The following is an 18991-nucleotide window of genomic DNA, read 5'->3' on the forward strand; positions in this document are numbered from 1 at the left end:
GTAGCCGCAGAATTTAGTTTGTTGACTGAATTTGGGAACCTGATTAAAAATTTGTTTTATTGAATGTCTTTTTATATTCTACATAAATTACAATTATATGGCATAAAAAAGTTCATAGAAATAATCTGATCAGTGGTCTTTTTTATTGTTTACATACTTTGATTTGATAGTAAGTAGTCCAACTTTATCATTGGCTAGACTAGAACTCATTTGCATTTTAACTATTATCGGAAAAATAACTTTCTGATATATTATTCTGATGACGTCTTTTAAACCGCAGAGGTATTTTTGATAGTTTCTTAAATTTATCAGTGATTCATTCTTTTGATATTGAATGTGTTAAAGAACTTGTTTATATTCTATGTCAGTCTGTTTGATTACAAGAATCAGTGATAGTATGCCATAATGCTGAGGTAATAAAAATCAATATAGCAAGATTCTAAAATTAAGGCCAGCTTAGCATTCATTTTTGAGAACCGCTTCGTTGAAAGTGACTTTATGTTGTAAAAATTACCTGATGTAGAACGAAGTCACTACATTCAGAGGAGTTCTGAATTAAACTTAATTCAAACGATTGCTTAATAATAATCCAAAGTTTTGCCTCTTTTTTTCTGTCAAAAAAATCATTTCTTTATAAACATGTGAAATCTTAGTTTCTTTTTCATCGAATAAATACTTGAAACAAAAAAACCTACTAACATAGTTTTTAAACCAATGTAACATAATTTCATATTGTTTCATCAACTATATCAAACATTTTATAAATTTTGTTACTCTTAACTATAAAATCTTAATTTTAAAGGTTAATGAGAGTCATTCAATAAAATGACTTTTATCATGAGTATCAATTCAAGTATGATACTTTAATATGATTTCAATCATTAATTAAAGCTTTATCAAACCATTTATGTTTGTTATTTATCATTGGTGATGTATAGAAAATTTTCAATTGAGATTCATCAGCATTAGTAACAGATTACAAAATACGTTATACTTATTTTTTGTTTTTACAAACAGGTGACTCTGGAATATTCAACTATGATATTTCATACAAATTATTATTCATTAAATAAAGAATGTTTTTAAACTAAATTGTATTTTCAGAATGAGTTTTGTGGAGATTTTAGTAATTTTTAATAGTTGAAATCATGAGTCACCGTTGGATGCCAGCTCAGTGGTCTAGTGGTTAAGCGTTCGCGCGCAAGACTGATAGGTCTTGGGTTCGAATCTCGCGATGGAGGGGGGCAAAATCGTGGATGCGCAGTGCTGAGATGTCCCATACTAGGACGAAACGGCCGTCTAGTCGTTCCAGGTTTCCCATGGTGGTCTAGTTTCAATTGACTCATGATTTCAACTATTTAAATTGAATTTATTGATGTTAAACTGTTTAGTTTTAAATTTGAAAAGTGGAAATATATTTGAATTCTTAATAAAATTCCTTATCTTAGAAACCTTAAGATTGATTCGACTTAAATAATTTGAACTTATGCTTGATCATAACTATTAGATAGGAGGTATAATCAATAATACAGGAATCAATGAAGCACAAACATTTATGTAATTAAGTTTCTATGAAATCGATAGTAAATAATTAGATGCAGTACTTAGACACGATAATATATGTTGAATAAAACACTACGAACTCTATGATAATGATAGCTAAGAAGAAATACACAATCGTTATGCACACAAAATATAGAGTTAATGATTTAGTGAAAGAGATAATGAAGTACTTTAAACTGTCATACTCCAAAAATCCAAGATTTTTGATCTTTGAACTATATAAATCAAAAATTAGAAGTGTTAACAGTTTTTCGAACATACTCTAATCTCGAAGTATTGATGTGACATAGTACATATATAAATCGAAATATGAATAAACATGCATCTAATAAGTTGACTTGTTACAGATAATTGATTAAGTGTGTAGAAAACGAAATCGAGACTTCATAAAATATACTAGAAGCTATTTAGATACAAGTATGATGATTGTAAGTGAGACTACATCTAAAATTCAGAATAACGATGTAGCCAAGTAGCGAATGTGATGTAAAGAGACTAGCATTTTGACATTTATTCGAATGAAATTCATATAAAAAGATCAGTGTGCATTAATCAATGAACAAAAATTAAAAATGGTGGATACTAGATAAAAACATTAATCGTCAGTTCATACTGCAACACTATTCTGCATGTCACATAATCTTTATACCGAGCTTAGGATAGCTGACGTGGTTCTGTGCTTTATTTCTTCTTGATACTTGGATGAGACATTACTTTAATAATCCAATACATAGAAGGTTTACGTTCAACCCAATAAAAAATAACCGTAGTTTTACTAAGTCCATACAAATAATTATGAACGTTTCTTCAGATTATGTTTAAAAGTCTGAAGATGCACAACTTAACATGTTTTCAATAGTTATCTGTATCTCTATAAAACAAGTAGAAATTGTAATGTTCAGTTAAACTGTCATTACTTCGATTTAATATGTCAATCAGTATGAACGTTACGACGTGCAAATTAAATAACACGACAAATTTTTAATAAGTCACTGAAGTAAAATATACAAAAAGATTATTTAACTATTACATAAATAAATCAACGAGGTTGTCTAATGTCACATCCAGATTATGTGACGACAAGTAAGAAGCATTTGTAGTAAAATCAAAAGTTATCGACTGTAAATAAGGTGTAATATTCCTATTATGTTTATCCGTTTTTCTATTTATTTCATTACAATACAGTACCAAGTTCATAGCCCACGAGACGTAATTAAATTAAAATACTTTTTAATTTGAAGTTGAGTTTTATTGCAAACAGACATTGGTTAGAAAACTGTATAAAGTCAGGGAGAATAGCATTAAAATTTTGAAACGATCGAAGACAGACCATTACTGAAAACTTAGAAACACTGTACGACCATTTCCTTCTAGCGTGAGACTCCTCAGCAAGTTGTATCTACGGAATTGCAGGTGGGGGTTGAACCTCGCAAGTTCGGTCTTGAGAGCGGATGCTTAACGTCTAGGCCACTGAAACGGAACTCAACGGTGTTAATATCTAATGTCAGGTGATCTATGAACTAGCACAATCGTCCAGCATCGTCTTACTCAGATGACTGCCTCATACCTTACGCAACTGAACTGAACTAGTCAAGGATTCTTAAAGTGAATAGAACAACAACTGTGACACGTTCAAAGTGACCTTTCATAAGACCGTGGAGAATCAAGTAAACATATATACGTCAAATAAAACACAATGAATTCTTATCCACGAAATGTCATCTGTAACCAATGAGTCACGAAAAAAAGACCAAGATCATCGATCACCATCAATATTCAATAAGATTTGATAGTCGTCCGAAATTTCTCGACTATACTAATCTCATTTTTCCATATCATTTCACATAATCATCTTTATAAAATGATTAGAAAAATGAGTCATACCTTATTTCACATTTTGAATTATAGAGTATGAATATATATATGTATATACAAGCACTCACAGATTTTAATACTAAAGGAAAACCTTCAATAGCAACTAGAAGTAACTCTTAAAAATAAATAGTCTTGATAATTCTGTTTCATCTCACAAGAAGTCATAATTGCAAACTTTTGAGGAGTTTAAAACTAAGATGAAACAATAATCAAATGGTGCACAACGTAAAAAATATACTTTAAAACTGGATTGAATCTATACTGGACCGCCGTTTTTAGATTCACAATTACCACTTTGAATGTTCGAAAACCTATCTATTAAGCTAGAAAAACGGATTATTGTGAAAAATGAATTATACGAAAATGCTTTTTTTAAATTTTTATATCATGTTTTAATGATCAAATTAAAAACAAACTCTAGTTTTGATTCCCTTTCAAAAACATTTTATCGAATACAACTCATGTGCATTAATTTACCACTGATTTCCGGCTTTTAGTGACAATACAAGACTGTTATACATGGAATTCTTTTGAAGGAAGCTTCTGGTTTACATTAAAAAAATTTCTACTGTATAGATTTCATAAAGGAAAATATAAAACATGATAGCTTGAATATTGATCATAATATGTTTTCACTAAGTTGAAATTAACAGAACAAGACTAAAAATCATTTATTGTATGTTGGAAAACTATTAGCACAATAACACCAACAACAATTACAACTACTACTAATACTAATACTATTACTACTGTTAATACAACTACTAATACTGTTAATAAATGTAGTTATAATAGCTTCAGCTTTGGCATTTTACTACATTTTACCTTTTTTTTATAAGAAATATTCAATTCCTTGCATGATCGGCTTGAAACCAATTCATCCTTTCATGTTCATATTAATATCACCAATCAATTGTTAAAATTCAATTTTATAGTGTAATTGTTCATTCAGTTTATGGAAAAATTATGATTTTATCATTAATTATAAGCATTAACATCATCATCATCATCACCACCATCGTGAATGTTAACATTCCCATTTTTCATGATAAATAATAATAGAATAATATTAAAGATAAATTACTTTTTTTCAAAGAAAAAAAATTAAACAACAAATACTTAACAGTGGTAAAAGAAACTGAAATGTGGGCTTTTTGATTTACATATAAATTACATCATCGTTGATTTCATTGGATTACATTTTGATTAATAAATTATTTAATAATTTCGTTTTCAATGTTCAATAATGATATTATGCTATTACTAATCGATATCATTCATAAGAAGACCTTTCATAATTTATTTTAAACTATGATATTAATGCATATATATATATAATTTGAATAAGAAACCATATCACTTTTACCGCGAACAAAAATTACATTTGTCTTGAAATAAGGTAAGGTGAATCAATTAAGGAAAAATACTTAGAAAAGTATATGATACATATGATCATTGTATACAGATACAATCACTTTTCTGTATGCATTTTGCGAGAAATTCATGAAAATAACTACTTATTATATAACTAATAGTATAAATGCTCAAAATGATATTTTTTTCTATACTTTTTTATGGTTAATTGAAAATAGTGAACTAAGTGAAGAGATCAGGTCATGATAAACTATTTTAGGGGAAATGTAAGAAGAGTTGACAATTTTAATAGTATATATTGTATTAAAAGGTATCCCAATAAACTATCGTAAACTATAGTGGTAATTTATACATGAATGAAGCTTGCTTGACAAAAAATCTTTCATAACATCCTTAATACTCATATTCTGGACTATTTAGCTTGCAACAATGTGTCTTCACAAAACTGCCCATCCCATCGAATAACGTCAAAAAGGTGTTATATAAGCTTGATGTGACTTATTCTTTCTTTTACTATTTCACTTGTTGTTAGGTAACATTACGTTACAATGTGGAAATATAAGCGAGTTTTGGACTGTATTTGTCAAGAGGTGACTACCTTTTGAGACCTTCCACCAGTGATTTTGCTGAAAATAGAGGAATTATCTTCGATAATTTTAATCATTTTTTAAAAAGTGAATTATCTAATAAACAGATTGGTATTCTTATAAATATCATTTCTTGTTTGATATCTTGCGTTTATTTAACATTCTGATTGTTGAAAGAGGATTCTTACAAATTTTTATCAAAGTTTTGAAGTCATTCATTTTATTTGCAAAGATATATGATACCTAATCTTTTAAGAATAAATCTCATGAAAAAAAACTTAACAAATAGCTCAGTTTCATGGATGATACACTTATACACAACAAAATCTCTAATAACTAGATACAACGTTTAAAATGGCATTTTAAATATTCATATCCTATAAACTGAAAGGATAGATCAAAACAATATTCAATCAAGTGTTGAATCAAACAACTTTTCAATGTTCAATAAAATTATATTGTACAGTCGTCAAAAATCAAACTCAAATCTAGTTACACCATTACATAACTTATTGATTTGAATATAAATTACCACTGATCTAAAGAATAAATTTCAAAACTGAATATCTGTTTATCAATTAAATGTTTACTTATAATATCGTCTAACGTTTATTTTTTAAAGTAAGTATTATTACAGCTACTTCATTACACTTTATAAATATGACCTAACTAACGTTACTTTACAATGATTGAGTAAAACTGAGCGTTTTTTTCTGAAAGAATTTCGTTTTTAATTCTATACGTAAACATTCATGAAGGGTATTTGGTTTTTATGCAATTTTTACTATTTTCCATAAAAAGAAAAGAAATTTGAACTAAGAAGAACATTATGATTCAGTTAATAAATCTAATTATACTCTAACGGATTCCGCAATTACATCATAGAAATCTTCCATTCTTAATACTGAAATGACTAGGAAACGACTGATTCACTCACGAGTAATCTTTTTGCAAAAGCATGTAAAGTTATCATGACGTTTCTATAATTTGTTTCAGTGACTTTTTGATTTAATTGATTAAACTGATCAAAGTAATTGCTTTTATAAATTAAATCTTAATCTCACATTACCTTTTCTGGAATTTTTAAATGATGTGATGAATATGACTGGGGAAAGTAAATTCGTTCATATTCGTTATCCATGCGATTACCATGACGTAAATAATTCGCATGTTGCATATCTCTTAAACGACGATCTGAATGTGAGTGAATAATGAGAGGTTGTCGATTTACTTGACGATTCAGTTTTACAGTGGAGTAAGGTTTTGTACTTAAATTTTGACAAGATGTATAATAATCTCTTTCCAGTGATTTTAAACGTTTAGAATTATGTAAATGTCCAAAACTGGTACTTGGTCTAGCTGACGATGGTACAGGGTATAAATCGTACGACCTGTTTAGTGCGCATTCATCCAGATAACCAGAGACTGATGCTGGACGATGTCTATTAAATCGAAGGCTGTTAGTACTGAATACAGATGGCAATACAGGCTGATCAAAAACTGGGATAAAAAGAATTACGATACATGATTATGTCAAAGGATAGAATTCGAACAATTTTAAACCAAATAAAAATTAATATATGTCATCAGTGTACAGCATGCCTTTTCCCTTACTTTCCTATTGTTAGTCAGTTTAGATTTAAGTGTTATCGCTTGTTAAATTATAGAAAATAGCAAAAACAAACAGTCTGACCGATGACAGTGGATGGACCAATATTATCTGGGAAGTAACTTACAGTTAATAAAATCTCCAGTTTTCTACTCACTCGGATATTACTAGTATTTGTACTCAAAGGAACATTATGAAGTTTGCTTTGAGAACTATTTTGTATCCACAATTTATAGACTAAATCATTTTAATTACTTTTTACTAACAATCATACTACTTTTTGAGTAATATAGTAGAATAATCAATTACTGTAAATATTAAATGTTACAGATACATTTACAAAACAGAAAAAATGTGATTGTCCATTAGATTCTCAATCCAATTATAAATAATAAGCTAGAATGGCTCTTGAATTTTTTTAAGCATATTGCTGAAATTTCTGTTTGTAACCGGACTAATAAAAGTCAGTTCTCGCTAATACACCCTCTCCTTTCATTTAGAGTGCCTAAAAACTCCGCAATAATAACTCATAATATATATGGCCAATTTCACAGGTTTCTCAAACTTTCGCGGGAATAATCAATAGAGGTAGCCTTTACTTAAATTCTATCCAGCTTCTTAAAGTAGCATAAATGTTGGTTGAGTTTCAAGGAGTGCTTTTAGCAAATAAAATTTCATTTAACGTTTTTAAACTTACTTTTCTTGTATGAATACTTTTTATGTGAATGACTGGTATGAACTGTCCTTCGTTTTTTTTCAGTTGATGGTGATCGCCCAACAACAACTTGTACTTGAGATCTATGTTTTAATGATTCATCTTCAGTTGATAAAGCATCTTTTTTTAATGACTTAATATGTTGATTAGGCGAATATTGATAATCGGATGCAATACTCCATTTTCTATGGTAATTATTTGTTGAATCTCTTGGTTGTATCTCAATATCCATATCATCTTGCCTAGTTAAATTATTTAAATCTACTAAAGTATCCGATAAATCATCCATACTTTTTTCAACTGATCGATGCTGTATTAAATGTTCTGATTGATGATGAATCTGTTCATCATTGCCAATTGTTGTTGGTGACAAATCAATATTTTGATCATCAAGTGAATCTTTATGATCCTGTGTATTGATATTATTTTCACTTATTTTTGTAGTTATTAAAGAATCTGACATGTTTTTGTTGGACAAATAGCTTTGTTTTTTACCATCTAATAATTCTACTGATCCACAGACTTTGAATGAATCCGATTTTTGTGGTATATACGTATCAGAATCATCTAAATTTTGATTAATACCAATTAGAGTGTTTTTGTTCTGTCTTTCATCTATTGATGCAGTCATTGTGTATATCTTTTGGTTTCTATCTAATGAACCGAAGTCACTTAGTACATATTCAGATTCATCACCAAGTTGGGTATGAAGTCGACTTATGGGTTCATCTTTATGAGATGAGTGTCTGACAACAAATCGGAGTGAAGAAAAAATTAGATGAATTGCACAGACCAAAAATAAAATTACACGAAAATGTCAAAATCCAGTATTTTTCACAAATACCAATTACAAATGATTCTTACAGAATATGAGCGACGATGTGTTACATGAATAATTATTTATATTATATATCGATTTATCCTTTATTACATAATATATTAAAATGACACTTGCTAGTAAGTTTAGAATTTATGTTGATTTAGATACTATGGGATAAGTAACATATAGACAGTGAGCTACAATCCAGATTTATCAGAATTTATTCCTTGCTTTACCGTTTTTCTGATTTAAAAGAGCTAGAAAACTCCCAAGAAAGACTTTAATGTTGTCCTGATGCCGTAAGTAATGATTAATGTTATTTGAACTATATTTTATTGATAGGTTACTTTCTTTGAACAATTACTAGTATGTTCCATATACGTTATTTTCAAGTTTACAAACAAAGTACACATAAAACGCTGTGGGGAATAATCCCCAAAATTTAGAAACCTTAACTGTTGATTACCAGAAAATTAGTTATGATCAATAACTTTTTCGAACTGTTTTACACTTATGAAATTAATTCAAATGTTCCAATTTACACTGAGCTGAGAATTAGAAAAACTGGCTTTGCTTACAATGTTATACAGGAATGTTTTATCATTTATACAAATTCGGTGTTTAAAAAAATTAGACAGATTAAGATTTAGATTGATTAAGTGATACCGTTAATGGTAGTTTGTAGCAGACTTAAAATTATAAAGTGTTGGCTGACGTAAAAGCTCATATATTTCTTAACCGCCTGTCAAACCACTTTTACAATACGCCTACCTAACTTAGCAAGCCTTGCTCAAATTATCTGTATTTACATTTCAAAATTTGTTTGTATGTGAGGAATGAATATTTTAACGCTTGATAACAAGTATCCACAACAGTCTGTGATGTTAACCAAAAAAAACAACAATCTAATATTGAAAGTAGTAGTTACTGCACAGATATAAAGAGATTAATATAAACCAAAGTGAAATATATTGATTATTTCTGATATAAACAAACATACAAGAATTGATTTTATTATTATAATATTCATTTATTTATATCAATAAAATTAATTATTCTTACTTTTGCCGATATGTGTATTCTGCTCGATTTTTTAATTTATGCAAAGTTGATTCTAAATGTATAATTTTTCTAGAAAGTTCATTTTTTTCTAATAATAAATTTTGTAATTGACGATCTTTTTTTGCATGAGCTCGTTCTAAAATTCTTATATCTCTTGATAATGTATTATATTCATCTTCAACACGTTGAAGTAAATTTGATAAGTTTTGTTCTCTTGTTTCTGATTCTCGTAGCTAAATTTTAATAAAATAGTAAAAAAAAATTCCATTAGAATTTCTAGTTTTAAACAGTTAACTAATTGATAAGTACAGATATTTACAATAACATGATTGTTATAATCAGGAGATCTTTCTTAATACAAATAGAAAGATGACAATTAATACGTTTCTTTAAGTATATAGCAATCATGTTAGTCAAGTGTTTATGTGGAATAGGGTATTTTGATCTTGAAACATTTGTAAATCTTTTGCATAAAGTAACTTATTGTTAAATCAATGGCAGACTCTATCAAGCTAATCTTATTCAAAATCTAATCACTAATCAGAGTTCAGGAAACCTCTGAAAATTTATATCTTGAAACATATTTTACTCTTTCATTTTATCGTGGAATAAACGTTTCTCAATAATGAATTTTTAATTCTGTTTCTATCCATTCGATTCAATAATTTCGTGGGTGGCTTGGCGAAACAGACGTTTAGAGGCCAGAAACAGCAGGAAGCTTGATTGTATTTAAGTAGTAACGTGGTGTGGGTTACTTATATCCAAATAAGTAGTAGGTATAGAATGTGTTTCAGTAGAAGATCGATCGAAACGGAACGCAATTGGTGTGAAAATGCATGAACAATAAAATCTGAGCCAATGGACTGATATTCGCAAAGCGAAACGGTGAAGTCTTAGACGATGGATTGATATTTTGCAAACTAATTATTTACTATATGGTTCTCAGATTTTAGTGAGATGCTCTGTAATCTCATGACTAATACATTCTATTATCTCCCCTCGTGTTCTCGTTTACTACAGTAATGTTAATTCAGTAAGACAGCATGTTTCCCTTAGATTTGTAAATGAACAACACTCAAAATTATCCATATGCCATGACCATGACAGTTAAGTTATCTAAGAGAGAAGAAAGCACTTGAGCGATATAGCTGAAGGTATCGAATTCACACTATTCCACATGTCCGAATGCAATTTTGCCTATTATAGCGTGAAACCTACTACCTTTAATTATCTGGTTCGAATCTTCTTCAAGGTACATTATTGTAGAAGTTTAGATATTGGATACATATTGAAAAATACAATGACTAAGTTTCTAACAACTAACGTCAACATATTACAACAGTACTTTTTGAGCAAAACAATAATCTGTTGAGGTATTTATATGAGATCAACTTAGACACATATAATTGAAATAATACATAAAGTTGGTTTAAAAATACCCTTTATTGTGTTGTGTAAAAGTGGTTTAGAAAAATTCTTTAAAAATGTTAAATTCTCAGCCACATGAAAATGCATAATAACTGAAGTATTCAAATGCAGTTTTTCAATAACGATTATTGTTTGAGTTATATGTTCCTCAATCTTATGTCCCATATTATCAAGTCTATAACCCCGTTTTTTTCTCATCTTCATACTTTAATTTTATAAATGTATGATCAGTGTTTTCTTTGAAATGTAATAAATACGGCATAAGTTATATAATTCTCATAAATGTTGTTTTCTTGTTATATTACCATAAATGATTATCTTAATTCAGATTGAATGAGTTTTTTCTCATTCATTTCAATCCAAATACAAAATCATTTTTTAAAAAAAGTACTCACAACCAAAAATTGTGATAAACAAAAAATAATGTCACACTCAATTTGTAATAATGTTTATGAATTCAAATGTTTAACGTCAGATAAATTAAATTACATATTTCTTTTGATGTCATAGAAATCTGAAATCTAGATTGTATATATTTGGTAGAGAAGAATGTTCGAGAAAATGATAGTTTCATTAAACAATATTAAACATAATGTACTTTATTAAATGATTAATAGTACTTTAAGGTAAATCATTAATACTTATTCAAAATAAATGAATTTAACATTCGAACAAATGTAAATTAGATTTTAGAAAGAATATGTAAAAAAGTTCTAAAATAATTTCATACTTGGGTGAATAGCATAAATTATCAGTGAAATTTCAATGTTTCTCATTAATTTTAACAATTTTAGATATTTTTAATACAGTAATATAGTTAACTTTGTAATATTGGTTTATTTTATACTTTGATTCTTTGTCGAAGTTTTAGTGTCACTGAATGTAGAAAAAGTTATCTTTTAGTGAGATATGATATCGACAACATAGTAATAACTAAAGTATACACCAAAAATGATTGTTCTAAAACCACTTAAAAACATCCGAAATAAGAATAAGTTCATTGATAAAATTGACTAGTAATATGCACTGAAAAGAATAGATGTTAGTCAGATGTTTATTCCTGAACACCTAACTTCAGAGTGCCAAACACTAATTTATGTGGTGGACTATCTTTCATTCTTACAAAATATAAACGTTTATCGTAGTTGTGTTGTAATCACGAATAAAGGATCCTGACAGAATGGTTTACATGATAATGTTTAGAATCACTACAAAGCTTCAATGTCTCTCGTCAGGATCAACCACGCAAAAAGAAAATGTGCGTTTACGGTGTAGCTACATTTATGAATGTGAACTGATATTGATCTAATTTTATGTGACTCCAGACAGCATATCATGTGTTTTTGTTGATGAATTCACTAAATTTGCTGTTACCGCCTTCAATGGTTTATTTTTAATTATTTGTGGTGATTTTAATTCATGTGATGCTAGCTTTTTTTCGTCACCAGGTCACCAAAATTTACTCAATGTTCCCTTTTGTTCGGATGCTCATTTAGAGTCAATTTTCATTACTGACGTGGGAATATATGTGACTCGTAAACGTTCTCCATTGCCTAGTTCTGATCATCATATTATCCGTGTTCCATTTAAAATTTATGACAATCTTAGAAAGAGTACACTCTTACATCAGACAAAGAAACTTAAATACAGTAACCACTAAATAGAAAATACCCTAGATCTGAAAAACATATTTCGTATAACAAACTGATATTTATTTACAAATGACTTATTAGGAAACACTGCTGATGTTATCAAATATTATCCCAAATTCCGCTTTGATGCTTCTTCTCTCACTGAGACCACTTTTGTAAGTTTAGGTCGACTTGAATTTCAACAACTAAAGCGATTACGGAGAGGAAAAGGAAGAATGTACACGGAGAAAAACTTTAGAAGATCATATCAGTCTTACATGTTGGTGTTGATCTGCATTGTAACATAGTGTTCAAATCGGAAAAAGGCAAGAATTATGTTTGGTGCCCATTTTTACACTATACATCCCCCTTTGGCTCTCCTACGAAACCACTACTATTAAACACGTTTGCCAGCGTCATTGCCGAATACAAAGTAACTGTGTTCTGGCCTCTCTGAGGGAAAACGGTACACTGTATTTGAAGGAAAGTCCACAACGTCTTTACTAACTCAAAAAAGTGTGACACAAGGAACTGTTCTTACCTCTTTTACTTTATCTTTGTTACTGAGTGATTTGCCATCTTCTATGGAAAACACTTGCTGGGTATGATGTCATTGTATGTGAGCCAATTTCCCCATTTTTTGTCTCATATTGTACTATGGTCTGCTTTTAGTGGTCTCACACTTAATCTTTATAAATTTCAAGATATTTGTTTAAGCTTGAGACATTAGCAGCACTTAAAAACCCCGTTAGACTCCCATCACATTTGTACTACTGGCGATTCTGTAATAAAAATAGTGTAAAACTCCTTTTTCTTCATGTATGTTTTCCTATGATCTCCCTTGTTCTTCTTCCGTTCGGCTTATTATGTAAAGAAAGTGTATGCTTTTGGCACTGCTCGACATTCACTTTACCGATTGATATATTCCCACATATTAAAGCTATTATTTATTGCACACCATTATGCGTTCTCGGACTTTTAAGAAATGATTTCTCTGTGTTCCTGATAGTGCTAAACGCGGCTAGAGGATGTATCTTGAATCTTTTAGAGTCATTATGAACAGATATTTTAAATCTTGCAAACTCCTGGAAATTATTATCTTATTAGATATTAACGATCTACTCCATCCACATCTTTCCGCCTGTATATCTTCTACCGGAACAAGACGCCGATAGATTAGAATCTATTACCTTAATCAAATGTATGAAAGCTCTACGATACCGTTTCTAGCAAATATACTATGTGATGAATAAGTTGTAAGTGCTGATTAAGTCAACAAATTGTATTCCTAAAGATATGGCTAATTAAATGTCATAAAGATCCTTATATTCTTGAAGAAATTTCATTTAAATCCGTGCAGTTTAATTAGTTATTCTATGTGTATATGTATGAAGGTTTCGATTGTATTTTCTTTTTGCAAGAGAAACTTATTAAAATAGTTTTTTCTACACATTCTCTAGTGTTTTAAACACATAATGTTCAATAGAGCCATCAATAATAATAATGACCGAAACTTGATTATATCACAAATTTTCATGTTTTTCATGATATTCTTCCTTAAAAGTATTCCTCTTGTAAACCGTGAAACATAACTATCCTTTCATAATTGTGATTATTCTTGCTAATTGTAAACTTATACAGTTTTCAATCTATAATAGTAAACTTACACTTTGTAAAAAGTAATCACGTTCTTCCATAGCTTTCAAATATTCATTTTCACTTTGTTTTGCATTAAAACGATAATCTTTAACTTTTCCATGTAAATTATGATAAGATTTTTCTAAATTTGTTGTTTTCTTTGACCAATAATCAGCTGTTGCACGTACATCACGGACTTCTGCTACAAATAATTTTAATAAACTATTGAAGAAGAAAAAGAAAACGTTTTACCTGATTAGTGTGGTTATGATAGGAATGATAAGTGCTTTATTCTACATCATAAAGTTGATTCTTAGCAAAACAATACTGTATTAATATAGAATACAATTTATGAAATTATCTCACTTGTAACTAGTCGAAAATATCCTAAAATCTTTCCTCGATCAAGTCTACGTCACTTAAAGTATGGATCTCGATTTATTCTCTTCTCATTTCAACAACAGAAAAGATGAAAGTGTATTTAATCCTATACTACTTAATATTTACGATCAGTATGAAAGTATATTTTAGGATTCACAAATATAATCATTTTGTTGTTTAAATATATATAAAGCAGAAGAGTTAATTACAGTTTCTGTAGTTTTAAAATTGTTGAATTAAGTGTTTTAACAGCTTGAGAGACAATTTTCATTCATAGATTTCATGTAGGACTATATGTTAATAAAATGAATGAAACACATAGGTAGATACATTTTCTTTTCAATAAAAACCATTTAACTGTCAGCATCATTATCGCTATCAATTTAGACAAAAATGAATCGATAGCAATGATATTTAACTCCGCTTTAAAAGCTTTTTACTATTTACAACTCAGTCACCTGAAACGAATCCAGTTTTGCATTTGACTTACTATGAAATTATGAGTATGTGATATGTAAAACCTTATTTCGAGAACAAATCAGCTTCCAGCCGAATAGGAAACTAGGAAAAGATGTTGGAAGTGGATAGGACATATATTGCGGAAATCAAACTGCATCACAATCTTGAAGGGAAACGGAAAAGAAGAAGGCTAAAGAATACACCGCGTCGAGAATCGGATGCAGATATGAAAATGATGAATAGTAACTGGGAAGAACAGAAAAGGATTGTCCAGGGCAGCGTTGGATAGAGAATGCCAGTGGGCAGTCTATGCTCCTTCGTGAGAGTGACAGGCATAATGAAGTAAGTAAAGCCTTATTTGTTACATATTCACTTGTGGATTTATGGTGAACAGAATGCTAATGGCATTTTTAACTGGCACTCGAAAACTTGTAAGCATTTAATCTACTCTTGTATGATTAGTGAATATTGTTTCATTGTAATGAAAGTTTCAAATGACATGATAATATATAAAATAATTTATTACCAAATAAAACCTTTTTAAGTTCCATCGATTTGATGATATACAACAAAAATCATGTTAATAACCCCCAAACTATACAGTTGAAATAATCTCAGTGATTTCAACCATAACAATCACAAATAATGTTCTCTCTAAACTTATTCGATTTCTGTCAAACTATTCGTCCTAATACTAACAAATATTCATATAAATTATTTCGTAATCGAATTAAATTATAAAAGAAATTATGTAACTGGTACAATCACCGAGTTTTTATTCTACGATTTTTAAGACAAAATGTCTGTCCAAAATATCTGTTGATCAAATCTCTTGACAAATCTGTTCGCTTTGTCAAAGCGGTGGTCACAGCTGCGAGAACATTTTAGAGATCGTATTCACGAAGCCAATATGAATCTGCTATCACTGAGTTTAAGGATTGGTAACATTGTTGACGTCTCGTCCGTTATCAAATCGAAGGAAATAGGATCCAATGTCAACGAATTTTTTAAACGTAGGGAATAGTTTCATCATCAATCGTCAAAACAGCGGCAGATAAGGAAGCTTGAAGAAATGCTGAAACACTCATCAAACCACAAAGTTCAACAGACTGGAGATAAATCAAACACATCGGAGATAAAAAAACTGACCATTAATTTGCCAGATGGAAATCTAAGTACCCATAAATTGTCTTTGCTTAAACAAGTCTTAATTTCAATACAAATAGACCACAATTATCACCTTTCAATATTATACCTGCAATTAAAATCTCTTTACTGATGAAACAGAGAATGATCTGGGGAATAAAATAGCGGCCACTTTATTAAATCAAAAACTACACAATTCTAACCTAACTAAAATTATTTATATCCAATAAAACAGCTGAGGAACGATAATACATTACGAGAGCAGATAAAGGTAACGTGACTGTTATTACGAACAAATCGGACTACGAGAAAAAGCCAGGAAACATCTCAAACATGACCCATATAAATTAATTAGAAAAGCGAGACGTCGGACTAAACTTAATAAGCTTACGGCTGAAAATAGAGAAATTCCACAGTCGGTTAAGGTAAAACTAAGACCGTTATTTTGGTTCATATTATATCCAAAATGCTGTGGTCTTTGTACGTTCTATAGACTACCAAAGATTTACAGGAATAATACTCCACTAAGACAAGTGGTTGATTTTACAAATGCGCCGAAATATAATCTAGAGAAATACATAGCTGTGATATTCAAACCATATGACTAATTGGCTGATCATGGAATTAAAAAATACCGAATTCAAGGATATTTTTCCAAAGGGAGTGTAGTGAACAGAACACGGATGGTGACAATCGAATGTATTTATTAAGAAATTACAGAGTTACTTGATTAAATAGAAAAACCCTATAGTAAATCGTTAATTTGCAAAATATCAACCTGTACTGTTCCTGTTGCAAACATCAACCCACTGTCTCACATTTCATTGTTCTTGCGTTTTCTTACAAATTGCATTGTGTTCTCGCTTTTCCTTTATTGTTTTTCCCCATCTTCTGCTGCCAGACATTACGTTTTTAACTTGCGTCATATACTACTTACATAAATATAAGTAGAACGCACCACAGAATGACAACAGAATGTTGTCTATGAAGTTGGAAGAATATAAACAATGTTTGAAAAATTATCCTATATCCTAAGTTGATCTGGAGAGACTTGAAAAGAGGTCGATGATGGCGTTGCATGCGTTAAAAACAGTACATAAGATGAATTTCGAATTGACTAAAATACTTCAGTAAGGTTTTGGCACACATAAAGTAAGACTGACAGCAGAAGCGCTGTATTTAGGGCTAATAAGAACAGGCTGAAAAGAAAATATTGTATTCAACTAGCTACCATCTGGCAAATGTTCATTAACATGTAATTTGAACCTATCTCTATTCAACCTTTTTATTTCACATGCTCCGTTATTCTGATATTTTAGCACTACAATTATTTATATGATGGTTCTCATTTTACATTCACATAGACAGTTGAAAAACAATTTCAACTCGCTTTTTTACTTCATGTAAAACAAATTCACACCTAATATAAACTATCAATAACTCAAACGTACACATACATTCACAAACACAATCATTTATCCATTTCTCTTCACACTGTGAACCTTTTACATGTTCATCATTTAACTGGCTCGTGTTATCCTATTTACAAAAGTCAACATCTGAATATGATTAGATAAGCACAGTAAATATGTGATTTGATTGTTAAGCTTTACGTATTCTTTGATATTTTTGATTTTGATTATTATCCTGAAGAAGTCCAAGCAAGTTTGCTGGACAAAACTGTTGAATTATTTAAAGTCCAATGGATGAGATTACTTCAAATATAATTTCCATAAATAAAGAAAAAAATTAAGGTTTTGAAATTTGCAGGCAAACTATATTTATGATTAACTTTAAAATCTAAAGTTTGAACATCAGTTTTTGTGGTAAACTTAAGAAGATAGATTCGTTAAAAAAAATTCAGTTTTAAAAATACTTTTAACAGTGGGGTCAATCGAATATGTTTAACAAAAAATTACAAGACTTGTTAATAAGATCTAACAATCGTGAAGTAAATACGTAATTTGCAAAATGTCCATCGACTGTCTCATCATGACTCAGACTTCATTGTTCTTGCATTTTCATACAAACTGCATTTTGTTTCCATTCTTTACTGTTCGATCCTCTTGTCTCTCTGCTGCCAGACCTTCTGTTCACGACCAACATCATACATTATTTATGTCAATATAAGTAGCACACACCACACTCCGAAGTTTGCAATTTCAAATATTCAATGAGTTTACTTTCTCTACCTATCAGGTAAACTATTGATATAGTAAGCGATTAGGTCATGACAATGAGATATGTGTAACTTCTCTATGCAAATATTTGATTACTACCGTGGTACACAGACCTATCAATTCACATTGGTACAACTAACGTTTTTATTTTGTTCTCGTTTCCTTTCTCTATTATGACTAATATTTTTTTCAATTTAATATTCTGATAATTAGTATTTTCTATTAAATGATTGACATTATGATAATTTTCATTGTTTATCTCATTACATGTTGGCAACTAACTAATTTCATTCGTTTTATTTAAATAAATTAATAAAGACTTTTCATTGAAAATCGAATCATGTTAATTTTTTTCTTTCTCCTTACTTTTCTTCTTTTTTTCTTTGCTAAATAAACTTCACAATTTTAATTTACTAAACATTTTTTATTAATTACTCATTCTATTAAGAAAAAATATTTTTCAGTGCAAGTTTATTAATGTATCTATGTAGGTAAATTTGTTTATAGGTTACGTGAACAAATA

General features: G+C 29.5%; 1 protein-coding gene across 3 annotated transcripts in view; it reads right to left on the reverse strand.

The window, feature by feature from the left end:
- MS3_00006450 (uncharacterized protein) overlaps positions 1–18991 on the reverse strand; it is a 54623-nt gene that overhangs the window by 3298 nt on the left and 32334 nt on the right. For 2 of the 3 annotated variants that reach the window (XM_035730509.2, XM_051214611.1), the window contains exons 4-7: positions 14332–14524; positions 9606–9838; positions 7706–8469; positions 6469–6899 (exon numbers count right to left, since the gene is read on the reverse strand). In XM_035730509.2, the coding sequence (XP_035588013.2) occupies positions 6469–6899; positions 7706–8469; positions 9606–9838; positions 14332–14524 (1621 nt within the window). Of the gene's footprint in view, positions 1–4263; positions 4321–6468; positions 6900–7705; positions 8470–9605; positions 9839–14331; positions 14525–18991 lie in introns of all 3 variants that reach the window. The other variant, XM_051214610.1, reaches the window with a different exon arrangement.

Source organism: Schistosoma haematobium, chromosome 1 (assembly GCF_000699445.3).
Source record: "Schistosoma haematobium chromosome 1, whole genome shotgun sequence".
NCBI classification, from domain to species: domain Eukaryota; kingdom Metazoa; phylum Platyhelminthes; class Trematoda; order Strigeidida; family Schistosomatidae; genus Schistosoma; species Schistosoma haematobium.